This window comes from Diachasmimorpha longicaudata, chromosome 2 (assembly GCF_034640455.1).
Source record: "Diachasmimorpha longicaudata isolate KC_UGA_2023 chromosome 2, iyDiaLong2, whole genome shotgun sequence".
NCBI lineage: Eukaryota > Metazoa > Arthropoda > Insecta > Hymenoptera > Braconidae > Diachasmimorpha > Diachasmimorpha longicaudata.
The window spans coordinates 8693001-8718907 of NC_087226.1; the positions used below are offsets into that span (position 1 = coordinate 8693001).

The 25907-nt window shown below is 37.7% G+C and overlaps 5 protein-coding genes across 13 annotated transcripts in view; 4 read left to right on the forward strand and 1 right to left on the reverse strand.

Annotated features, from left to right (window-relative positions):
- Positions 1-14091, forward strand: part of LOC135172701 (synapse-associated protein of 47 kDa) — a 31449-nt gene extending 17358 nt beyond the window's left edge. For 2 of the 7 annotated variants that reach the window (XM_064138973.1, XM_064138974.1), the window contains exons 5-9: positions 7046-7183; positions 7406-7545; positions 7822-7967; positions 8793-8948; positions 12211-14091. In XM_064138973.1, the coding sequence (XP_063995043.1) occupies positions 7046-7183; positions 7406-7545; positions 7822-7967; positions 8793-8948; positions 12211-12359 (729 nt within the window). In that variant the 3' untranslated portion in view covers positions 12360-14091. The other 5 variants (XR_010301159.1, XM_064138975.1, XM_064138976.1 and 2 more) reach the window with 5 other exon arrangements.
- A 215-nt stretch (positions 14092-14306) lies between these two features.
- LOC135172677 (zinc finger MYM-type protein 3) lies at positions 14307-20777 on the forward strand. 2 transcript variants are annotated; one of them, XM_064138920.1, is made up of 4 exons: positions 14307-14748; positions 15437-19684; positions 19803-19950; positions 20244-20777. In XM_064138920.1, the coding sequence occupies exons 2-4, from the start codon at positions 15464-15466 to the stop codon at positions 20516-20518; spliced, it is 4644 nt and encodes a 1547-aa protein (XP_063994990.1). In that variant the 5' UTR covers positions 14307-14748; positions 15437-15463; the 3' UTR covers positions 20519-20777. The 2 variants fall into 2 exon arrangements, with proteins under 2 accessions (XP_063994990.1, XP_063994991.1); XM_064138921.1 differs by lacking the exon at positions 14307-14748 and adding an exon at positions 14827-15373.
- Positions 20778-20839: 62 nt separating this feature from the next.
- On the forward strand, positions 20840-22434 carry LOC135172713 (uncharacterized). Of its 2 annotated transcripts, none has more exons than XM_064139001.1 (2): positions 20840-21256; positions 21357-22434. In XM_064139001.1, the coding sequence occupies exon 2, from the start codon at positions 21399-21401 to the stop codon at positions 22266-22268; it is 870 nt and encodes a 289-aa protein (XP_063995071.1). In that variant the 5' UTR covers positions 20840-21256; positions 21357-21398; the 3' UTR covers positions 22269-22434. The 2 variants fall into 2 exon arrangements, with proteins under 2 accessions (XP_063995071.1, XP_063995072.1); XM_064139002.1 differs by having other exon boundaries at positions 21220-21256; positions 21413-22434.
- Positions 22435-22547: 113 nt separating this feature from the next.
- Positions 22548-24284, reverse strand: LOC135172711 (large ribosomal subunit protein bL19m). The gene is made up of 4 exons (XM_064138999.1): positions 24134-24284; positions 23346-23805; positions 22887-23171; positions 22548-22766 (listed from the first exon to the last, which is right to left on the reverse strand). The coding sequence occupies exons 1-4, from the start codon at positions 24198-24200 to the stop codon at positions 22637-22639; spliced, it is 942 nt and encodes a 313-aa protein (XP_063995069.1). The 5' UTR covers positions 24201-24284; the 3' UTR covers positions 22548-22636.
- A 483-nt stretch (positions 24285-24767) lies between these two features.
- The window catches only part of LOC135172693 (uncharacterized), a 67176-nt gene continuing 66036 nt past the window's right edge, over positions 24768-25907 (forward strand). Inside the window, exon 1 of the mRNA XM_064138960.1 lies at positions 24768-25823. The gene's annotated coding sequence lies outside the window, so the exon portion shown is untranslated. The remainder of the gene's footprint in view (positions 25824-25907) is intronic.

Below are 25907 nucleotides of genomic sequence, written 5' to 3' on the forward strand. Positions count from 1 at the left end.
TAATCAACTTTGGAAAAAATTCTCTTCTCAATAATTCCAACATATTCTCAATAATCCCACTACAGCTCTCTGAAAACGTGAAAATGGCATGTTTAGCTAGGCTATTTCCCCCATATTCACATTTTTCCAAGAGTCACAAGTGCTTTCTCATCCCTCTGCGACCAAACCAACCTGCGAATAGGGGAAAAGCAGGCGTCGAAAAGGAGAGGGATCCAGTTTAAAAAAAAAAATGAGAATGTTTTCAAGTACAAGTACACGAGACTCGAAACAAGTGGTGGACTCGTCTCGTGAACGTACAAACCGAAGAATAGGGGCGGCAGTATTGATCCAGACAGCCACCACCACCACCACCACAAACTTCTCCTCATCCCTCCTCTCGGTTTTTCGTGCCCACCCTTTCACGGACACACCCTCAGCCACAGGGGCCTCTGTGTCATGGGCGTAAAATCATTGAGTACCCCCTCCTCATTGCTGCACATCCCCTCGGTATCTGGGCTTTGGTGCGTGAGGGAAACACCAGGAAAACTCGGGTGAAACGAATTCCAATGGGAATACTCTCGTATTACCATTGGCACAACACCAACACATGGGATGCGTGAGTTATTTGATAGGGAAATGGCTGATAACACTGATGGACCATTGGAGAATTCTTCCTGTTGGATTTTTCCAGTCTGCATATTATTGGTAAGAGATGGAATCGATTCGTTGCAAAGCCTTGAACTTTCACCATCGGTGTGGTTATTGTTTTTAACTTCATGGGGTCGGGGACGTACTCATTCACTGGATTATGCCTTTTACACAACAATTTTTCGATTTTTTCGGTTGGTTGATACCTCCGGTTTAACTTCCGGCGACTCAAATTTTTAGTAACAATTCATTTCCTCTTGCTTGCATTGATAAATGCACCAATGGAGGATTATTGATAATAAATATCTCGCTATTTGATAACTAGCTGGCACAGCGTGTCTGAGGGCTTATCTTCGAAGTGAGCCGTGACTATTCCAATCGGGAGGCAGAAATATTGATGATATCACAAGTTAATGATATCATTTATCCCAAAACTTATGTTTCAGTTTCAAAGTCTAGTCAGATCATTAAACGGCTGATTCAATACGAGAATACCTTTTAGACTGATTAATTACCAGTGGTTTTGCGGTGATCATTTAATTCCCCTCAGTAGTCTAGGTAAACTCCTATCTCTCCCTGCAGTTAAGGTACTCTTCACCAACGAAGAACGATAAAACAATTTGACACATCGATGCATTTCCTAGGTAATCTACTTCGTAACTACAGGGGGAAGTGATTGTATAGGTGGTGATACCCAATTACAGGTCTCGTGTGTGCTTGAGATTGAACTCGATGGATCGATGGAAACCATGACCTTCAGGATGATAATCAGAATTCTTGGATTGACGGATACTATAAAAAATGATGAAACTTCCTGATGTAGAAACAATGTTTGTGACAGGTCGAGTGATGAATTCTAGAGGTTTAGGGGTGGACATTTCATTTTTTTTTTTCGTTATCTTCGGGGGAAATTGAAGATAATTTTTTCACTCTATTATTGCTTTTCCATCCATCACAATCGCTACTGCCGTTATCGTTCCATTATTTTCCATCAATTGGGTTTTCCAATTTGTGTTTTTAATTTGATGGAGACAATAACTGATTTGAAATTTATTTCCAACATTTATGGAGTAAATTCTCGCGTGGGAGGCAATCGTGGGATGATTGTGGTGGCTTTATTTTCTCGGTTGATTGTCAACCACGCGAAAATCTGAACGTTTAACATTTCTGGAGGAAAATGCCTCGAGTGCAAATACTTTTTTATACATGAACCTTTTTCGCTTCTTGTTCATCACATTTTTCTCCGCTTTCATGTCTGAATGCTCTCAAAGGTCAACAATCAGGTAAATACTTGAAAAAAAGTAAGAATTCCCTGAAGCTTTGCAGCAATTATTCATTCAAATTGTTTGAAAACGTGACAGTTGTGACAATATGGTACACTCATTTCGACACCTTTCCCTTCCTGACTTGTTCGCGGGAATTTGTAATCAACTTCCCCATTAACATATTGATTTAAGGTCGGATAAAGCCAGAATACGAAATTTCTTTTACGATAAATTAATCTGCCATCTTGGAACATTGTAAACAGAGTAGTGAGAGAGTGAATTTTTGCAGAGTTAATTAATGATCGACGTGGATAATTGAATTAGCGGGAGATTTTCATTATTTAAGAGAGTTACACTCTAATTTGAATAATTATTCACTTCTTTTGAAGCTGCATCGGAGGTCTCTTTCAATCTACACTATTTTTATCATTTAAACTATTGAACTTTGGAAGGGATAATATTTTCTAATTTCAATTCTGATGAAAAATTTTTCATTCATTTTTAGCTAAGGATTGATTCGACCTATTCTCACACATTGTGATGGAAAATGGAGTTCGATACTCGCGCGAAGGGTAGTTTTTGATCCCTGAAAAATTTATAGGACGAGTTGAAGACAAGTGATTTAATTCTGTGAATTAAACCTACTTTTCTGCACTCTGTGAAATATTCCCAGAAAAATCTCATAAATTAAAACGGCTTAAAAACATTAACTAATATTAACCAGTCTTTCCAGCGTCTGAACTTATTTTTTTCTCTTTCGCTGGAGGAACATTTTTTCACGGATTTTATAGTGTGAGGTCACGTGACATGAGGCATTAGAATATCTGGGTCATGAAAGGCACCAACCCACTTTAAGGCAGCCCTTCCAGTTTGACCCTGGCATAGCTGACCGATCCTTTTACATCCACCAACCTGATATTTTTCAGTGATGAAATTGATGGAAAGGGTAGCTACCGAATTTTCGTGTTTGCAGTGCAACGCTGATACTGCACTTTCAATCAATGTACGTCAGCCCATTGAATTAGCCGGTACAGCCCCTCGGCACTTAGGGTATTGATTCTTTCTCGGTGACGGTCTCGTGTCAATGCGAACGACTTGAACGCTGGGGGTGGGTTTAAAGGGATGAAGGAATATCAGGGGGTTCGAGAGAAAGGTTTCAGTACATTTATTTTTTATTTTTTCGTAAATCTGGGGTTTAATCAATTGTTGGTTCATCCTAGTTCATTGAAAATTAATTATATTTACGGTGTGAGGCTACAAGGGATAATGTCAAGGGGCTATTGATATAAAGGTGGAGCGTAGTCTTAATGGGTGAGAAGTTTTCTTGTTAATTTTTCTATTTATTCCACTAATATTTTGCAGGGATTATAAAATTTCTCTATTAATTTGTATAAAAATATTCAGTTATTAGGGCAAAAGATACTCATTTTGCGCAGTAAATATTCTTGACTTATCCAAATACTGAGAAGAGGATGACGGAATAGTGCAATGTTAGGGAGTTTGAGAGAAAGGTTTCAATAGTCTATTAGTTTTTTCCGGGAATCTGTGGGTCTAATCCATCATCCGTTGATCCTGATTTATTGAGGATTTATTGTGTCGAGGGTGAGGGGATGTCAAAAGATCTATTGTGGAAGTGATGAAATTCTATGTACGCAGAGGTATAACGCATTTTAATGGGATATATGGGTTTTATTTGCAATGCTGCAACTCATTTTAACAATATTTTCGATAGAAAGGAATAAATATATGGGCTTATTTTGTTGGATGTATTTTATACCATTAAATGGGTTATATTATACTCTTAAATGAGCGCGAGCTGCAGGTTTTCACATTCAATTGCAATATATTTTATTGAAAATGGACAGATGCAGGATTAATACATTTTCAATTAATTCATGTTCTGTGACGCTAAAGATCGATAATTCATTTCAATGATGATTTTATTACCATCTGGTAATATTTTCAGGCGGATCAGAAAAGCATTGGTTATATAAATAAATAATTATTTATATGGGAATTAATTTTCCAATAAAAACTGAGATTGCTTGAATGAAGGCTGTCGAATACATGTGTTTAGTTCAAATCAATTTGATTAGATCCAAAGACCTATTTTTCCTACTCTTTTGCTACTCGCTTAACTAAAGACCCGATAAATTCCCCAAGCAGTCTCTGAAAGTCCGCATTATCCGCAATATCTCGCTTCAGCCAATTTTGAAAGGATAGAAAAAAATCGCACAATTCTAATCACCTGCCTTAAATACTCATTTTCCAAGCTACTGCTGGAAGAAGATATTCGCCGGGTAAGTGTTCCCTTGCCTCGGACAATGAGGTTTTACTTTTCACTCTTTCTCTCTCTCTCTCCATTATTAAATCGAGTAGAGTGGATGGAAAATGGTCGTGTAACCGTGTGAGTCGTGCAGAAAAAAAATGCAATTTTTACCTCGCTTGGAACTGCCAATTTGCCACATACCAAAGACAATATTTTCCACTCAAACAATAACTGTTGTCTCTTCAAACTCTACGTACCATCGTTTAATAACACTTTAGTTGAATTTGAAATTTAAATTTTCTCATTAATCTGTAGAGATTCATTATGAAGATACATTTTCGGTATTGTTTTCGTCATTTTGCGGGGTAAGGTGATGTGTGAAAATTACGGATTTTACGCACGACACTCAACGCCAAAGGATCATGAAATTATCATGACTAATTGAAAAGACTCGTGTATGGGGTTAACGAGGAAAATTTATTACGCAGAAACATTCTACGTCATGGTTAATATTTCCATTTCACCAGAAGATTGTGTACAAATCTAGACTTTTTTACTATTTTTTAAAACCGCTAATAATTTTTATAGCGCCAATATAATTTTACGGGATGTTTTCAGTAATTAAATTTGTCAATTAAATTATGTGGAAAATGTTGAAACCAAACTACAATCAACCCTCGTGTACCACACAATTTTGATGAGAGACTCTTGTCTCAACCTCTGCTCCCCAAAAGGTCAATAGATTTCCCCCTTTTTACCCAACACCCTTCGTACTTGGCCTCGAATTACACACCTTGGTAAAAACCCATATGCTCTACCCCAAGTGAGATAAAGGGGTGAAGTCAAGGGTTTGTACAACATTGGAAAGCATGACCTCTACTAGACCGGTGATGCAAGTCTATTGATCCACAAACGGCACTTCCAAGAGAGCGAGGGCCAGGCGTAACTGACGTAATATCCGTCGTTCTACTCGAGAAATAGAGCATCAGAGATTTCCCCAGCTCTTTCATTTTTATTTCTCAAAGGAGTTCTCCGTTTCGAGTTTGTTCCTCATTCTTTTATTCTTAATTGTCACAGCGAGAAGCCACTGGAAATTATTTCTGTTTCCACGTAATTAGAACAGTGGAGGGATGATGGAAATTAGAAAATTAAGAGAGAAATAGTGCGGAAAAAATCTTGGAGAAAATTACTTGAGCTGGGACCATGAACATTAAACAGATTAAATAATTTTATTAATAATATCGTGAACTTTTCGAGGATAATCACTATTTTTGTAGCAGACCTCAGAATAAAGAAACTTCTGAAAGTCGGGTTGTAAAGGTACAGCACAACAGTATCGCCTGCTTTGATGCTCCCACAGGAGAATTCCAGATGGAAATCCCAGAGAAACAACATCAAGACTTTCTTTCCAATTGTGAAGTTCTAACAAATTGAAAAAACAAGACTGACACATGAATTGGTAGAATCGATTAGTATATAAATTGACCTGAATAGATAATCAATGACACCATGTGATTGTAAAAAATCAGTGCAGTACCAGAGCTTTGGGAGAATTGGCAAAGCACGAACAATATATCCCCAGAGACGCATAAATGCCGAGGGCTCGTTGGAAAATCAATGTCGTTGGCAGTTGCTTCTAACTGTATAGTTCAGTGTCTGACTATATCGGTTAGTATACATGTGTAGGAGTACAACTACTTATCAGACATTCACTGTGACTCGACAACTATGAAAATGAAATATAAATGGTGAAAACATCTGGGTATGGCAACTATCCAGAGATTTATCCATTCTTGAGAATGAAAAAAATGGGCAAATATAAAGTAGTTAACTCTTGGAAGGATAAAACTTATTTGTTTCTGTCACATCAATTTTCCTATAAAGTATCAATTTCCCCTGCTTAAAGAGCTACCCTCTCAAGTGATTTTCCCTGCAATTATTGGGTCTTTCATAAAAGCTGATCTATCTTCCTGATAATTCAACATGATTATAATATTTGGAGGTCACCATGAATCACCTCGTAAGGACTGACCTAAATAAATATAATTCGAATAAATTTTTCTCTCAGGAAAATCATCGTATAGGAAAAGCAATTTTTTTTCTCAGTCCAACTGATGTCCGTTTCCAAGAATTGACGTAACATTCTTAAGTATGAAATGTCTTTGCAGACGGAGGAAACTCCCGTAAGGGATGAGTAATAGGAAAAAGTTCGGTTGTGGTGGAAAACCACCTTCCAAGTGAGATTTATTTCACCTCCCAACGGTGTGAATTATATTCTAAAAAGTACTATCTATTTTTTATTGTTGGCTGCATCCCGCAGGTGCACATGAAGAGGTAGAATAGCCTGGATTATCTATTCAACCAGTATCAGTATCCCTCTATATTATTGTGCTTTAACATTCAATGATACTGGGCGTTTGAAATATCACACGTTGATAATCCCTCATCAGAACAACATGCAAAATCCCCTGGTTATTAAAACCTCCAGACTTCAAAAATAAAAATGGAAAGCTAAAAAATTGAAAATTCACCTTTTTCATGAAAATGAGGAATCGCAAAATCAGAAGTGAGCTATCGCATGTAGAAATTGGAGTAAAATTACATTTACCCCCAATAATTATTCAAACAGCTCCTCTGAGACGGGTGCACTGAAGTAGAATCGAGATTTTTAAAATGCCTTGATCCATAATTCATGCAATCATTTTATTCATATTGACGAAATTTGGATTTTCAACGGTTCACTCGATTCTCCTCCCAATTTCTTCCCCATTACACGCCACTCCACTCACATGCCCACGCACACATACATATAAATACATATAAAACCTACTGACCTGTAAGACCCCAAGATTTGGAATAAAAACTCGAAATAAAATGCTTCCAGAAACTGATAGCTGAATTGAATAAGGAGCAGGAGGCCTTTATCGCTGGAAAGACCAATGAAAAAGGTGAGGCAGTTGCCCCATGGGTTGGAGCCCCCAACGAGGATGCGTTGCGTGAGGAATGCCTGGCTCTTTCAACCGTGAGTAATGTTTCATAGATGTTTCATAATTCTACAATGTTTGCTTCGGGTTAAATTCAAGCTGAGGCACGTCAACTTTATGAAAGAAGCAGCATCTCCAGAATTCCTTGAGATATTGTACCTAGAGACGAGGGAAAAACTGGAGGAAAATTAGAACGATAAATCTGGTATAGAATGAAAATGAAAATTGTCTAATATGGTTTGTTTTGTCAATAATTTAAGGACCGTCGCAATTTCGTGAGAGCACCACCACCTGGAGTTGAATTCGAATGGGATTTCGAGGCTATTCAGCCAATGGCACAAGCTACACTTGCCTTAGATCCTAATCTCGAGACAATGAGGTTCGAGCTAGTACCAAAAGTGTAAGTACTGCAATTCAATATCTTCTTTAATATAGCCTATAAAAATATAATGAAAATCTTTCTCCTAAAAACAGTGAGTCGTGGAAGAAATCATTTTCTATTTCTGATCTAAAAATGTATATAAAGATATTATCAAGAGTTCGTTATTTGTGAGAAGATTAAGGAATTTCATGAGAGCAAAGAAACTGGTGTATGAGAAGAAATTCATTGATTAATGGGTTGCTGCAGATTTTCGCCCTGAAACCTCAATTCTAAGATGTTTGAAAACTGTTTCAGTATAACTGAGGAGAACTTCTGGCGCAATTACTTCTATCGAGTATCTCTCCTACGTCAGAGCCATGAACTGAACACCCTGGCAAGCCAAGCGGAGAGTAATCCCAATCAAACTTTGACATCCACCGGCAGTATCGATCATACCCAAGGTAAATCAACACATAAGTTTCAGTTAAGAGCATCGATCCGAGCACACCAAGTATTTTTTAATAATTTGCATTATTTATTATACAGTTGTGTGGTAGCCGACATTTTCAGCTTTTGTCGCACTGTCTTTTTATATACGTTTCCGTTAGAAGTTCGTTACCTCTTGTAATCTCTTTTTTACCATTCGTATTGCTGTAGAATTGCCCCATCAGTTCAACAGAACATGAATAAGTTCTTAAGACAAATTGACCAAACGTTTTTAAACAAAGATTTAATTTCACCCCTTGAATCTTTAATTTTCCAAATCAAACTGAATGAAAAATCCTGCAGGTTTTTGATCCATAAAAAATCGAAACGTAACAATTATGCGAAATCATTTTAAACAGCTATTAAAAATCTAATCTCACCAAAGTATTATTCTCCTTTAAACTCTTCGTTACCAGAATATTCTACCGCAAGACGAACCAGAATTAATCTTGACATCTAAACCTGTCAAAAATTTATTTGCACTCCGACGAAGATATTTCTCCGCTTATTCAAGCGACGAGAAAAAAAAATTCTTTCACTTTGAATCTATCACCATTAATTTTCTCTGTCACAACGCGAACCAGAGGAATGAGCTTTATCAACACCGGGAGCCCAACAAGTTTAGCATCACGTGAACTAAAAACTAACATCTCCAAAGGTTTGCACCAACAATCTGTCGTTCGATGAAGCGTTAATCGTTTTCCGTTATTCAAAAACATAAATCAGTTTTAGTTACTTTTAATTAGTTTATGGCTATAGTAGTTTAGACCCTGCAAGTATGTGTTGTATTTATCGTACAGTTCGAGTAGAAAGTACCAAGGAAACCATTCAAGATGATAAAAAATCAGCGAGTAGTGGTGTCCATGAATTTGTAGCTGACAGTGTGAGGGCTTCCGATACCGATACCAAGGAGGTCAGGGTGGGAGTGGAAAAGCTTGGTATGAAGCCGACGAAAGGTCAGTATCACATGATCGATTAATGTCAGTGTAAAAACTGGTGCCTTCAGGACGTTTTATTCTAAATGATCTAATGACGGGGAGAGAAATAGAAATCATAACTTTTTGAACTACTTATCACTATATTTGAGGCATTTTTGGTTCTTCAAGTCAAAGTACTTGAGGATTATTGACCCCATCAACCTCCTTTAAGCATGTAATCATGACACGTTCTCAGTAACTCATACATTTCCTTCCAATTTATTGGGAGGGATGCTGGCGTAGTTTTGAGGGACTCCAAATTTGTTAAATTTAGCTTTTTAAGAATGTTTAAAAGCTGAGACAAAAGTGCCTCAATTTCAAACACTCATTTTTCTGGTGTGGGAGTAGGTTAATTGTTCACAATTTTCGACTTTCCCAGGCTTGGAATTAATTCAAAGTCAATGGCTGTATTTCCACAATTAATTGTACTGAGGAATATTGAGAGTTTCTCTCCAACTAATTGCGGAAAAAACTCCTGGATAAAGAATTATAAACATGGATCTCCACTCAGAAAACAATTTCTAAGACTATCAACCTCGTAACTTACTTGAACTCTTCATAATTGAGGTTTAATCCTGCAGTAGACTCCCTAATTAATCCAATTACCAAGTACTCTCATCATCTGAACAATCTACCAGGTTAATCCGTTAAAGTTTATCCGTCGTAAATTTCCTCGAAATTTTATCGGAAATGAACCATTACGTTTTGACTCTCAGAATTTAATCAGACGGATTCGTACTGGGTCCAATTTAACTCGTAAGTATGTACGTGAATTTGTGTACAATGAGATACCAGCACGCTGATAGCATCCACTTAGACCTCTGTACAACTCATTCCCTGATTATAAACCACTGTTGCTTAATCGCTGTATCTATGCCGAATATGATTTTCATTGTGCACCACGATGTTGGAACGTTTGGAGAAATTTTAGCGAGGAATTTTCCATGTTTTCTTGCAAAGTCTATCAATTTTGTGTTCCATTAATGAGAATGCTATTGAATTTCTACAGAAACTCGTTGGAATGAATTTTATAATTTTTTTTCTGTGATTTTTGTGACGATAAACAAAGGGGTCGATTAAAAAAAATGATTCAAAAATTTCTCTACACAAATAAATCTTCATAAAAGTTTCTATAAAAATAAGTAATAATTTCTCTTAACAATTTTGTCCAGACATCACTTTTTCAATCGCTCTTTCTTCCGAAACTTATTGTTCAAGATCTATCAAAAAAATGCTGGAAACGGGTTTTTCGTACTAGAAGTCTTTTTTCTATAACCGAGTCTGTAGCATATTACTCTATAGATATTTCCCCGCTCAATCCAAGACTGTCTCACGGCGCTACTCAGAAACAGCGCAAGAAACTAATAGAATGTTCGATAGAATTCTTATATAGTCATAGATTCTCCCAGAAAAAGTCCATGTTAATGCGTTTTCCCAGTAATTTCTTCACACGTAAAGTAAAAAGTAGCTTGAGTGTATCTATCGACCTATCACCCTAGTGCAGTGTTCTAAACATAAATTATTGAATATAACCACATTTCGATGATTTCACGGAAAAGAGAAAAAAAAACAATTTTACTTGTATTTTGTCTACAGCCTAAGAAGAGGAGAATCCCGTGTACCATTATCCAAAGAACACCCTTCTAGATAACATTCGTTTGTAGTCCACGAGACATGAATTTTTATTTAACAAAATTCAAATTTTGCAATTTTATTTTCACTGGTTAATTCCGACAATACCAATTATTCATTTTGATTTCATTATATTGGTCATACACACACATAGCATTCGTCATCAGATCCCTTATAATTATTATAAAATATAAGATAATTAGGATTGAGGGGGATAGATTGTCATGGCGATAAATTTTAGACGATTCTATTGTTCATTGAGTCGCTGAAAGTTCTAGTATTTATTATCATTATTATCATAATCTTCAACGGGGCTGAATATGTTGGGGGAGGTGAATTAATATGAAATAATATATAGATGAATTTAGTTAATGAAGAAAGAAGAAAAAAAATGTAGAGAAAATCAGATAGCACGAGCAAATGAGGTGGACATTCAATTATTACTTAGACCGTTTATGTAATTGATTGATAATGAGAACCACGCGATTATAACAATTCAATTGACGTATAACAATTTGACTATTTGTCTGTCTGTTTGTCCGTCGTTTGTCTGTTCGTCTGTCTTCGTCGAGAAACATTTAAAGAAATGAAAATTAAGAAAAATTAATTAATAAAGGATTAATAACACTTTATCTCCAAACTTCGTTCTTCGTGTTGTACAATTGTAAGTAAATAATGGTGAAATATATGATATTATGAACGATTATCTCGATGACTGGAGTGAGCATTAGCAGACGTTTATAGGTACTAAATTAAATTTGTTGAATGACAATACGTGGTTTATGGGGAGTTATTTGAACAAGGAATGTTTTTAATGAAATTATTGAGAAGAATATGATATTCACAGCCAAATGCGTCAATCCCTGTTAAATTTTTTATGGGCAATTTTTAAACTTTTGCATACGTTTGGCTGTTGCAGAATTTAATGATCGTGAAGGTGAAATTAGGGGGATATAATTGGTATAAATATGGGAATAAGACGAATAATTAATAATTGACGAGACGATATTGAATTTCAGTGGATGATGAAAAAAAAAATCAACCTGGCGTTGTCAGTAAAGAACCAAAAATATGAAAATTTTATGGAAAAGAAAAATCATTTTCTATCGAATTTCAGATTAACAGCCAACCGTCGCTTCCTGTTTTTTTCTTAAAACCGATATCTCGATTTCTGACACGTATTTGGCTCTGTAGAATTTGTGGGAGTCAGGGGGGTAAATGAGAGACAAAAAAATCGGTATAAGTATGTGAATACGATGAGTGATTAACAATCGATGGGTTTCGTCGGGATTGAAATGCGATTTTCAATTTCAATAATTGATACTAAATTATTCCCACGTGTTGAAAGCCCATTGGTCCATTACCCGCTTTCAAATAAAGAAAATAAATAATATATGAGGTAATTGTAGAATTAACTAGCTGAATGATCCATTTTCGTCATTACTTTTATCCATGAGTTTTTTCATTATTTTTATTCAGTGATCATTCATATTATTGTCAATCACACATCATCATAACTATTGTCACACCTCCTCATACAAAGACACATGATACATACCCACAACCGTCAGCTATACTAGCTACAACCGCTGCTTGTCACTCTCCGCAGAAGAAGAGTGGGAGGGGGAATTGGAGGCTGAACTCAAGGATTTCGAGATCGTACCTGGGGATGGAAAGAATACCTCAACCAGTGATAACAAGGAAGACTGGGAGCAACAGATGGATGTACTACTCAACGAGGATGAAGATCTCAAGTGAATATATGCGGGAGAGGAATCATTGACTTTTGTTTTTTACCGTCGTGCTCAATTTATTGAATCAGTGATGAATTTTTCATTGTACGATCGATATATCCTCAACGCATTAATTCTCTCCATTATTTTTTTTCCATAATGAGAGATGATTATAAATCAGGTAAAATGGGATGTTATTATAGAATTTTTTTATATCATGTGAAATATCTCGGGATTGAATAATCCATTCTTCAATGAACTGCCTCATTGCAGTATGTGGAAAATTTAATTCTAGATGAAAAAATTATAAAGATGCATTTTCCATTAGTTTGGGGAAATTTGTCATTGCACCTGGACTGGAAGAAATGAATTTTCAAATTTGTGAGTCATGCGTCATCTTAAACTGTGAACATTTAAGTAACTATTGTTCTAAAATCTGGAATTTTTTTAACTCACTTGATTCTCATATTTGATTTTCAAAAAGAATTGCAGAATTAATGACTCGACTCAATTATCAAATTTTAATCCATCAGGTCGCATTTGAAAATCTGACGAATCCGCTTCGTAGTGATAAAAAAATTAACAGATTATCACGTAATTCTCGAGGTATTAAAAATCAAGTGTTGCATTTAGTTAAAAAAACTTGAAATTTATCGATCCACAAATAGTTTAATTGATTAATATCTTAAAAGTGTCAAGCATAAAGTAATTCCACTCCATTTTATCCAGACCATCTGCAATAAAAAAAATAATAGCAGTGGCTTCAACTCGAGTTTGTTTCCCAATGAGAAATAATTAGGGGCTTTTTGAATTTTTCATCCGTCATTCGTTATATGGTTGAGGATCGCACAAAGATAAGAAAAAAACAGAGTTATGAAATATTGTCGTCAGCGCTGCGCCAGTCTCTGTACAGAACAAAGTGATTAATTATTATAGTCAGATGAATCCATAGGATTAACGAATATATATCATAGTTGATGGTCGAATTAATTGGCTTACGACTGTGTCGTGGGGATGTGAATGCTGAATTTACTGATAAAAATTATGGGGGTTATATTTTGTTAAAGTGATAGTTATTCGACATCCACGCGAATGCCTGTGGTCCATCCATTCTCAATTTTTTTCTATTCATTTCATTATTAAAATTGTAGTGATGCCAGTGCTTGCTATAATCCAATATAAAATTACCGCTTTCGAGGATAATTAGAGGGGAATAGAATGTGGCCTAATTGTAATGAAATAATAATGATAATAATGGGAATAAACATGATGATTTCAGCGGTAAATATTCATACGTTGGCCTCCAAGCGATCTATCTAACGGTTTTCAATATTTTGTTTTTCTTAATTTTTCAATTATTGCTTGACATTTGTTATTAATCCTTCTGACATTCAGTGAATTTGATCGAAGGACGAGAGTTTAATTATTAAATTATAATAAATATTACAATTATGAGACGAGACACAACGTATTGAGTCATATCCGAGTCACGCTGTTACATTTAAATTAAATATGAGAGGATATGAATTACATTCGGTACTTATGTATGTATTATAAATAAATATATGTTGTTGAATCCATTGAAAGTATGATAATATATTGAATTAATGAATATAAGGTAAATGATGCTACAGATTAAATTTAATGGATACAAAAAAAATGAATATTGAGAATAAATCGATTATTTAATTGCGATGATGTATAACAATAATAAACTCGTGTACCTCGTGAAGAAATAAATGAAAAAATCGAACTTATTGGTGAAATTGTATTCATTCTCCAGAGTTGAGTGTCTTTTCTTCATCTGATGATGAATATTCATTTGAAAATTTTATTTTTTTCCATTATATCTGAAATATTCTTATAATATTTATTGAAAATGGATGCAGAATTCAAAGTAACTTATTGACGTTTTATCTCCCTGAAAGCGCCGGAAGAGTTTTTAACATTTTTTTAAATTGATATTCAGAGCTACCAACTGTCTTCATTGTCTCCATATTGCCGAAACTTTTATCTTTTTTCTAAAAAAACCTCAGGTAATCATTAATTCGTTCTCCAGTGGATGCTTCTTACATGCACATTTTCTAATAAATTATATAAGTGTTTATAATTTCAGTGAGTGATTTTGACATATTGTAAACTAAATCTTCTGCAGTTGGCATCAGTTACACTCAGTTACCGCCACACGAGGAGCATCGGTGTCGTTACCGTCCGGCTCTCACATCAAATGCCTGTTGTGATATTCAAAGCGTTTAGATAAACATTACTTCCGTAGTTAAGTGAAAGTATGAGTAAAAATTCGATTTGCAATAACAGCAACGATTTAAATAAATTATCTTGAAATCGTGAAGACCAAACGGTCTGTTTCTCCTGGGTTGAGCCCCACTTTGAGGATTCTTATGCGGCATTTATTGGTAATTAGTACAATTTGTTTATGTAAATACTGACTCAACTATCGTTCAAATGGTAGTAATCCAATATCTGATAGATTCATTCTTTTTATTGTCAGAGTTTGAAAGACATTCAGTTGTTGACTTTAACTGCATAGTAGCTTCCTAACCTCAAAGTTGACTTTTGCCAATTGACACTGATTCTATCCGAATTTTCGAACAAAACCCTGGAGTTATTTAGTACACTAAGCCATGCCATTACAACACAACACCACAATTAATTATTATATTAACTCAATACTGTATAAATCAATGGAGAGAAGCGTAAAGAGATATCCTTGTGAATCATTTGAAATTTGTGAAGTGTTTTTTTTTATTTCAAAGGATTTCCTCAGGACTTCTAAAGGAAAGCTGAGTTGTCTAAGTCAATATTTTAAGTCGTAAATCAATTCAGTCGCTGTTGGAAAAAATTGCACTCATGAGTCAACCTTTAGAACCCCAAAAATTTTCTAAATAATTGTTAACGAAATCGTGGTAAATAATAATAAGCCAAACAAAATGTAAAATTACTCAACTTTTTTCTCCTTTATGAATCTTGTCAAGTATAAAATGAGCCGCGTATTTATTACAATTCAATCCATTGAGTCAGGTAATAATGAGTATGTAATGAAACCGGCTTCAGCGCACCCTAACTCATCCCTCTCCATTTCAGACAGTTTAAATCCCCAGTTCCTCTACAATGGACCATGATCCAAGTAATTCGGAGCACTCTTCCGAAGCCTCTCAGAGTACCCCCCAGATCTCTGCATCTAGTCACGAGAAAGACGATTCATCAACAGACGACAAAACCAAGGATTCACAATCAGATCCTCAGAGCCTCCCGCCTGTTTCAGACAGGTTGACGGCTGTCGTGGAGGATCCCACTGTGAGCACCTCTGCTGAGACCAGCTCGCCACGTAATGAGACTGATACTCCAGAGCATGCTGAGACTGCACCAGAGACAACATCGCCAGGAGAAGCCTCAGAAGAGCCGAGTAAGGCTCCACAGGGCCGGCCAGACGATTCTCCAACACAAGAATTATCAGCAGATGCAAGTGAACTTTCAGATAAATCTCCTGAAGACTCTCTTCTAAAAGAAATCACTGAGTCGGAGAAGTCCTCGACAACTCAAGATGTTTTACCTGCAGACACTGCTCCAGAAATCTCAGAGAAAGAGTTTGAATCCCCACCAGAGTCTCCACCAATTCCTTCAAACCCACAGGACCCAGAGAAGCCGTCGGAAGGCTCTTCCTCAAGTGAGAATTCCCCAGAGGCATCAAGCCCTTCAGAGAAAAAGGCTTCCTGTGGAGACCGAAAGTCAGCAAAATCATCGAATTCATCCTCTGGCGATCCTATTACCCTCATTGATATTGATAGAGACGATGTAGAGAAAGTGACCAGTACCTCCTACGAAGGTACAAATTCTCCATCCCCCACTGATGCACCTATTGAAGAGTCTTCCAAATCCCCAAAGCATCAAGAAGACGACAAAATAGAATCAGTAACGCTCGACAGTGATCCTGAAAAGGATGAAGACAAGCACCAAGAGCCTGAGAAAACAGAATTCGTTCAGATAACTCAGGACAAGCAGGATGACAACCACTTAGAGGGTCCATCAATTGAGGCTGAAGACCCCTTTGGTGGTGACAACCTCGATGCTGATGAAGTTGAACCCATGGACACTGACGATATCAATGTGAGAAAAATGAATTTTTCTAAATTGGGAGCAGCCGATAATCTTCAGGATGCTGTTAATGCAACATCTTCAACGGAGGCTGGAGATATCTGCGAGGCCTCCGAATCTTCAAAAAAGAGATCAAGCTCTCTGGAAGATACAGAAATAACTGAAGTCTCTGCTTGTGAGGCGGCAAAGTCTAAGGATAAACCTGATAAAAGTGACAAGAGCAAAGACTCTGACGCAGACGTTATTTCCCTGGAAGCCGATGAACAATCGACCGTTCTTCCAGGTCAGGATGATGAGTTATGCATTATTCCTGACGACATGAAGATAATTCTGCCCGGGAAATCTGTTCCTCAGAAAGAGGGAAAGGCCTCAGGTTCATCAAAATCCCCGAAGACCACTGAGACGGCTTCATCGTCATCGGAGAAGACTTCAGTGCCTGCCGAGGACTTGGAGCCGTCGGATAAAACAAAATTTCCAGAGGAAACATCTACAGAGATCACAGATAACGTCATAGACCTAGATGACGAGTCCAAAATTTCTGAAATCGAGGAGCGTTCAACCACCGCAAAACAAATCTGCAAGCAGTGTAAAGAAGTCAAGACTTGCAAAATCCGAGTGAAGATTGGAACGGAGGAATTTGGTGTCTGCTCCAAGAGATGTCAGAACTCCTTCATGGATGCACACGGAAAGGCCACAGACATCCCCTCCGAGGGTGCCAATTCAAAATACGAAAAACGCTGTGCCAGTTGTCTTTTAATTGTGGAAACAAATGATGAGAGGAACCTCTCCTGGGAGACAATGGAGTTCTGCAACGAAGAGTGTCTGGGGAAGTTCCAGACGAAGTATGGAAGTTACTGCAGAAATTGCAATGGAACTGTTCAACCAATATCCTTAGGAAAATATTGCGTTCGCTTTGGTTACGATGTTCGTCAATTCTGCTGTTCAACGTGTCTGGAAGAATTCAAAAAAGGTCTCAAAGTCTGCAGCTACTGCCAGAAGGACATCAGCTCCGGAACCGATGGCTTTCTGGCTCCTGTGGGCGACAAGGGACAGTTCAAGGACTTCTGCACTCAGCAGTGTATGGAGAAGTACTCCAGAATGAATTCAACTGAGCCACTACCCCCAGAGAGAAAAGCTTGCAGTGTCTGCCAGGAGGAGAAGATCGTCTTCTGCGAGGTGCAAATAGATAGGGGCCAGTCCCAAGCTATCTGCAGTGAGCCGTGCTTCGCTGCTTTCAAATTCGTCAATAAGGTCGATCCAGATCACTGTGCCACTTGCAAAAAATATTTCCAAGTCGGGAACAAGAAGAGCACTGTTGTCTTCTACAACAATGAAGCTCACACTTTTTGTAACAAGAGCTGTCTTAACATCTTCATCATCACCAATAGGAAGATTGTCCCATGCAACTGGTGCAAAGTTAAAAAATATAACTTTGACATGATAAAAAAGGAGTTGAAATCAGGACAGGTTGTTATGATGTGCAGTCTCAACTGTCTCACCCTGTACCAGGTCTCTATAAACGCTGTATCTGCCAGACGGATTCGATGTGATCTCTGTAAGGAGTTTTCGCAGGCGCAGTATCACCTCACAATGTCAGATGCAACAATTAGAAATTTCTGTTCTTACAACTGTGTCATGAAGTTTCAAGCTCAGTACACGAAATCACCAATAACAATTCCATCTGGAGAGGATGCACCTGTTCCCACAGGAATGCCGAAGCGAACTTACCCAGGCAAGATCCAGCCCCAGGGGATTGTAAAAAAGGTCGCTGAAATAAACAGCACTGTTCAGTCTATTCAAACCAAGAAATCCCTTCCTGTGATATCATCGGTAGCCAGTCTAGCAACCTTACCATCCAATGGCCAGCCTGCAGTCACCCAAAAAGCTACCACAAATGTCGTGAGTCTTAACAATGCAACAATAACAAATCCAACAATAGGTTCAGGAACTCCCATCCTGTTTAAGCAACAGGTAATTACCAGACCCCCCAGTCCTGTACAGATGCACAATAAAATGACCCAGTGCAAGCCTTTAATGCACACAAAGGGGATCTCAGTGAAGCCACATCCCTGCACGAAATCAACTCAAACTGATGAAGTTCAGAAAGTCATCTTACCCATTCCAGTTCCCATTTACGTGCCCTTCCCAGTTCACATGTTCAGTTTCCCATTTCCTGTCCCCATGCCCTTTCCGCTTCCCATACCTGTTCCCGTGTTCATTCCAACAACAAGAAACAGTGCTAAAGGTATCGCTAAAGAGATTAAGAGGATTCAGGAGAAGATGCCCTCTGATCCCTTCGAGGCTGAACTCCTCATGATGGCGGAGATGGTGGCGACTGAGAAGAAGAAGACAGAGAGTGATTCGGAATCTGAGGATAATGGGAATGACGAGGAAGGTGAGAATGTTCAAGAGGACAAGCAGCAGGATGCTGTTGATGGAGGCAGTGCCTTTGGAGAGGAGATGCTCCAGATGGCACTAAAGATGGCCACTGGCGAGCTGGAAGAGCCTCCAGTAGATCTGGAGGCTGCTCTGACACCCAGCACCATTACAGCTGCTCCCCAGGGCGAAGGGGAGGAGAACCAGAATGTGGAGGAGAGACAGGCGCGTGGCAGGAAGAGAGCAGTGTCTCACAAGTCCAAGGGAGTAACTAATAAGAAAGGGAGAAGGTCTTCCAGCGTTGACGAGGCGCCTCTTATGCCTCCACCCGAGTCTCAGACTCCACAGAAGGTCCTGGAACCTCTGGAGAAACCCGATGCCAATATGGCGCTCAAATTTACGTTTGGGGTGAATGCGTGGAGGCAGTGGGTCGTGGGGAAAAATGTGGACATGGAAAAAAATGCGGGGAGCAGATCTATTAAGCCCTTCAAGACAGATTTACTTCAGCTCACTGCTGATGAACTCAATTATTCACTCTGTCTCTTTGTGAAAGAAGTGAGAAAACCTAATGGGGCTGAGTATGCGCCAGATACGATTTATTATCTGTGTCTTGGAATTCAACAATATCTGTTTGAAAATAATAGGATTGATAATATCTTTACGGATGCTTATTATGAAAAATTCACGGATTGTCTTAATGAAGTTGCGACCAAGTTTTCGGTTTTGCATAACGATGCGCAGTTTATTGTCACGAGGGTAGAGGAGGAACATCTGTGGGAGTGCAAACAACTCGGGGCACATTCACCACATGTGCTATTGAGTACTCTTATGTTTTTCAATACAAAACATTTCAATTTAACGGTAAGTTGGGCCACAGTTTTGTTCGCTTTTTTCTTACATCTGACATTTCCAAAAAATGTTTCAAATTTGATTATTATAATCTGTTTCATTATCCAACTCAATGAATTGTGAAATTCAGACCGTGGAGGAACATATGGAACTCTCATTCTCTCACATAATGAAACATTGGAAACGAAATCCAGCTGCTCAAGCTACGGCTGGTGCTGGTAAACCTCCTGGACCAAGAAATGTCCTTTTGAGATTTTATCCACCTCCAACTGCACTAGGTGAGAATCTCCGATCACTCTATATACTCCACTCAGAAAAAAATCAATTCCAAAATATAGAAATTCATGTATTGGACTGTACGCTGAATTACTAATTTTGATCTCTCAATGAAAATTAGCAAAGTTTTGTATAATTTTATCGGTTAATATTTGTGAAACACATAATCACACTTCTGGGAATCTCCTGCGAAGATCACAATACCAAGATAGCTCATTTGGAAGTAACATCGTTTTATTTTTTCCGTAAATTAATGGTCATCTTCGAAATAATAATGTCATGAAAATCCCCGCAGGTGTAAATTCCAAGAAGAAGAAAGTATACGAACAACAGGAGAACGAGGAAAATCCCCTGAGATGTCCTGTCAAACTCTATGAATTTTACCTTTCAAAATGTCCAGAGAGTGTCAAAAGTCGTAACGACGTGTTCTACCTTCTTCCTGAACGCAGCTGTGTTCCAGACAGTCCCGTATGGTACTCAACTTCTGCCCTCGCTAAAGATCATCTTGTGAAGATGTTGAATCGCGTTAAAATGGTCAAGGAGATAAACGTCGCTCTCTGGAGTAGTTAATGAGATTCAATTGTGCCGAAAGCTGTGTCTCATCCAGTGCGTTATTTTTTGTATCAAAATATGAAAGATAGAAGTGATGAAGGTGATTGTATGATGCGTGTCCGGTAATTAAGCGTTGAGTTCACGTGATCGCATGACAAGAGTCAAAATTTATTTGCCTCACGATTCAAATTTTTTATGTATAATTTTTAATGATTAAGGAATAAAATAATGAAAAGATTTGTTTCATAATTTCCTGATTAAAATCAGTGTCACTACACTGAGGTTTTGAGTTTTTGCAATTTTATAGTATTTTATAGTGTACGAATTTCCATAGATTCTATTGATAAGGAATTTTAGGAATCTTGAATGGAATATTTAATTTTAAAAATGCAGAGAATTTGGCAATCAGGGGAACTTCGGTGATTTCCAAAGTTTCACTACATCACTGCCTCAAGCGAATTTAAAATCCCATTACATAAATTGAGAGAGAAATTTCAATTATCCTTCGATAAAAGTAATAATTTTATTGAGCTTCCATGTAATTCTATCTACATCACAAACGAATTCATCAAATATTTCCTCGTCCGAGTGTTTGTTGAGCCAACAAATGCCAGTTCTCTCGGGAGACTCATCCATTATCTTGAAATTTGTGATAAAGGAAGCTGTCAAAACAACGAAATCGTTAACAATTTAAAAATGCTAAAAACTTCTCAGTATTCTTCACTTTTCAGAGCTCCTCAGATCTGAATAATTAAGGTAATTCTTATCGACATCGACCATTTCTTCTCATGTAACTAATTGTCTCAATAATTCTCCTCAGTCGCCTCAATTACCCATCCTATTTCATTCTCAACAGATATTTTTAATCCGTCACCAGCGAAAATCTACGTCAATTAGAATGAATATTTCTAGAGGAGAGAATGGAAACGAAGAATTGCGTCGCAGATCTCCTCCAGAGAATTCAAAAAATATTTTGAAAAAAAACTGGAGATACCCAAGAGGCTTTCCAAACTTAACGAAACAAGTTTATGGAATCCTTCTTGAACCGAAAATGTGGAGATGTCTACGAAAGGGGAAACTAGTGAAAGATCCCATAATCGATGCCTGGTTACAACTGATGAAGAATAGAGCATTGAGATCTGACTTCAGGGTGCTGACATTCAATAGTTCTCATTATGCACTACTGTCCCAGTGTGAAAACTGTCCACCAGCCGAATTAACCCACTGGCTTTTGAAGAACGACTGTTGGAGTAAGGCTGTTTGGCTGTTTCCCCTCATCTACGGTGGTCACTGCAATATATTGATAATAATACCCAAGTCCAGGATTTTCCTTTTCATGGACGGACCCCACAAGGAACCCCCCGACGACTTACTCAAGCAAATATGTGCACTGATGGAGTCAGTAAAGGGAGACCTCGACTGGAGTCAGTGGACGTTTCATCAGCCAACTGATTATCCTGTCCAGCATCCTATGTCAAACAACTGTGCGATACATGTTTGTGCGTGGACCTGCGTCATTTGTACGGGGCAGGAACTCACTTGTCAGCACAAGGAGATGGCAAAGATGAGGAGACTAATGGCAGCCCAACTGTGGGCAGCACCGGAAATGGAAGTGGATTCGTCTGGGGGTAATTGCGGAGATTATGATTCTCCTGTTCGGAAATCCTCGACAACGTGGAAAGATGTCACGTGGAGTAATCGGACACCTGGATGTTCCAGAACTCTGGAGTATTGTGCTTCATTGATTGAAGATCGTGGCGAGCTATAGAGGATTGGTGTGTTGTTCGCCACATTTTTATGTTATAATCGACGTTTAAAATTGAAGTTCACATTCATCTCTATTTTTATAAATTATGGTCAGAATAATAAGGAATTGTGCAGATTCTTAAAAACGTACTTATTTGATAAGTATTTCATTTTCAAGAGATCCTAGAAAAATTGTACGAATATCCCACGTTCCCAATATTCTTAACACAAATTCCACAATTTGATAAACGTTCCCACCTGTCATAAATTAATCGGAAAGATTTTAAGAATTTGCAAACAGTTACAGAATTGAAGCGATTTATTGCCCCTTTGGTCTATAGATTTTTTTTTTATAAACAAGAATTCAATCAGTAGTATATTTTATAAGGCTTATTGGTCCTTCGTTGGCCGCATAAATCCACGCTTACGTTTCATCTTCTTCCTGGAAATTTCTAATGCATGTAATTTGGTATAGACTTCAGAATAAATGGCTTGTTGATCTTCCTCTGGGATGGTGGATCTGTAAAAGTCGTGGAATACAAAGAAAGAGTTTAGACAAAGAAAGAAAATTCTTATAATTATGAAAATAGCCTGAAGTGATTGGATTTGGATTGCAATTAAAAGACATAGGGAAAAATACCTGTATGTCTTCATGATGTCGTATTTTTCCCAAGGTTTCTTCAACTTTTCAGCTCGCAGCCACTTCTTCGGAGTAGTAATGATGGTACTCTGCACAATTCCCTTCATTGGATATATCTCCCACCTCTTCAGCCATGGCCTAGGCTTTAGGGGTACTTGGAGGGTGTTGACGGGGACTGCACTACCTTCTGGCAAGAGTTCCATCTCCATGTCCACTGGGAATGTACTGTACTCCAGGGGAGCATCACGGAGGTAGTATAATTCGTCATCCAGTCTCTTTTCGAGTCTGGAAGGAACAAAAAGATGAATAATTAAAAATTACGTCAACTATTGTTATCAATAACTTAATTGTTTACTTCAGTTAAGAAATCTATTCTCTAAGAAATCTATTCTAATCTAGCAAAAAGTAGAGCAATAAACAAATCAACCACAAATAATTCGATAAATACGAATTAAGTACCTCAAACAATCGATTTTCTGAATGACAGGATCATACAAATCGAATTTCACCTCAACCCCCTGATGGTCAATAACATTTCTCAGGATGAAATTGGCCCTCAAACCACAGCCTTTTCTATCGATACAAATCCCCACGAATTTGTTACATTTTCCTGGTGCATGAGGCTCTGAGTATTCAACAGCCAATATCGAACCAACATAAAATTCAGGGATGTCAAGGACAGTTCTCCTTGCCATCATGTCCATCCTTTCGAGTTTCTCCCGGAGATTGTTTCGGAATCCTGGAGTAGGATCAGGGAGGAACTCGGGATAGACGAATCTATATTGTGAGGGGACCACTGACTCCTGACTCCGGAGTGTTACATTCTCAGGAATTTTGGGGCTCTGGGGATTATTCACGGGAGATTCCTGGGGGGATTGTACTGTCGTTGCTGGAGTGGTCAGACATCGTATGTCTTTGCCTAGAAAAGACAATAATTAACGCAAAATGATATAATTTTCCCAATCTAAGATGATGCATTCGGATCACATAAAACTGCTCGAATTGATATATTCGTCTTCGTAATGTTTGTTAAAAATTGGAAAAACAATCTGTTTATATCGCTGGAAAGATAATTCACTAAGTAAATTAATTCATTCAGCAAATTAATAAATTACCCACTGTAGTAGCAGAGGTTAGGTTATCATGTTTCCTCTAATACATCAGAATAACTAGTGTCATTGTTGTTTTTCCAATTCGGTGGAATTTATTAAGTAATTAAAAAACAATAATTTATTTCATCAACTTACAAATTGTTTTAAATCCCGAAAAATGAGATCGGAGTTGGCGCGACAGAGCTAACCCCACCGCTGACATGTTTTATTACGCGATGGACGTTAGTCGTGTGAAGCTGCGGCGCCAGTAACAACCGAGCAAGTTCGCGGGCGGTTTATTATTACTTCAGCACGCCGTACTGATCAAAAACTTTCATTCGAAGTCTTAAAAATGTGTACAACAACATAACTAGCTAAATAGCTATTAAAATCCGTGAATGTATCGGTAAGAGTAGGAGTTTTCCGTGTTTATGGGCTCGTAACCTCCAAAAAATCACAGCATTCACAAGATTTAATCGAATAAATAGCAGTTAAGGAGAGCTTTCAGAGGGATGTCATGGTCAAAGTGACTCTTGAAATTGCAGACAAAATAATTTTTTAATATCGATAATGCCCAAATTCCGATATGAGGGATGATGCCCACGTATCGGAAAATGGGTTCCATGGAAATCAAAAAATTATAATGGATGTAATTAAAAAATCAGCTTGTTTATGTGAGCCCTCTGGAAGCCAGCTCTTAATGGCTAATTTTTCATCATTTAGAAATTAGAATGCAAGAATTCCAACTCGATAATCAGTTTTAATGACGTTTTCTTATTCTAAAAACATCCGTTTTGTGAAATTGTGGTAAGACCGGTAACCAGAGATGTTTGTTTTGAATTGGTCATTCGAAGTGATGAAAGTGCTAGCATTTGTGATTGTGTCGTTAACAAAGGCAGTCGTCTCGTTGTTTGTGGAATGATAACCTCTGCTAAATGAAAACACTCTACAGATCTTTCAACGCAAATCGCTGATACATGATTCATTCTCATCATTTAGAGTTGAAAATCTAAAAGGTAGTTATCCAATATCCAAAGTAATACGGGTTGCTAATCGACCATAACGGATTTCATGCAGATAATCGATTATATCATAGTCACAATCGATCATTTGGCTATTGATAATCGATTACCGGCAACAACACCGCGGCCGCGGTGGCGCTAGTCTAATAAAAGTATCGTGATGATCATCAGTGTAGTGATGCTGTGGCGTGGGTGACCAAATGACGATTTGGCGGTGCAACACAATGCCTGAGAAACCGTTGATGATTAAGTATTTTCATCTCGAATCGTTGATGAATAGTTCATTGCTCATGGTTTAGAGTGCAAAATGTAGACTTTATTTGTGTAATAAAAGTGTTGTGATGAACATCAGTGTGGTGAAGCTGTGGCGTGGTTAACAAAATGGCGATTTGCCGGCGGAATACGGGGCATGAGAAGCCATTGATGATCAAGTATTTTCATCCCGAACTGTTAATAAATAATTAATTTCTCATCGAGTTCAGAATCTTGAAAGGAGTTGAATAAATAAAAATATCGGGATGAACATGAGTGTGGTGAAGCGGTGGCGTGGGTGACAAAATGGCGGTTTGCCGGTGGAACACGATGCCTGAGAAGCCGTTGATGATCAAGTATTTTTATCCCAAATCGTTGATAAATGATTAATTTCTCATCATTTAGAGTGCAAAATGTAGACTATAATAGTGTGATAAAAGTGTAGTGATGAACATCAGTGTAGTGAACTTGTGGCGTGAGTGACAAAATGGCGATTTGGTGGAATCGGATGCCTGAGATGCCGTTGCTGATCAAGTACTTTCATCCCTCGGGATGAAAGTGTTTGCAACAATGTAAGTAACAAAGAAACTCAAAATATTCGAATATGCCTTGAACAAAGGGAATTATTATTTTTTATGATGTTTCGCCCTTTCGGA

Coding starts and splice junctions, on each gene's coding strand:
- LOC135172677 (XM_064138920.1), top strand. CDS start 15,464: ATGGACCATGATCCAAGTAATTCGGAGCACTCTTCCGAAGCCTCTCAG. Junction 19,685..19,802: donor CAAAACATTTCAATTTAACG/GTAAGTTGGGCC, acceptor TGTGAAATTCAG/ACCGTGGAGGAACATATGGA. Junction 19,951..20,243: donor TCCACCTCCAACTGCACTAG/GTGAGAATCTCC, acceptor AAATCCCCGCAG/GTGTAAATTCCAAGAAGAAG.
- LOC135172713 (XM_064139001.1), top strand. CDS start 21,399: ATGAATATTTCTAGAGGAGAGAATGGAAACGAAGAATTGCGTCGCAGA.
- LOC135172711 (XM_064138999.1), bottom strand. CDS start 24,200: ATGTCAGCGGTGGGGTTAGCTCTGTCGCGCCAACTCCGATCTCATTTT. Junction 23,806..24,133: donor TTCGGGATTTAAAACAATTT/GTAAGTTGATGA, acceptor TGTCTTTTCTAG/GCAAAGACATACGATGTCTG. Junction 23,172..23,345: donor CAGAAAATCGATTGTTTGAG/GTACTTAATTCG, acceptor TGTTCCTTCCAG/ACTCGAAAAGAGACTGGATG.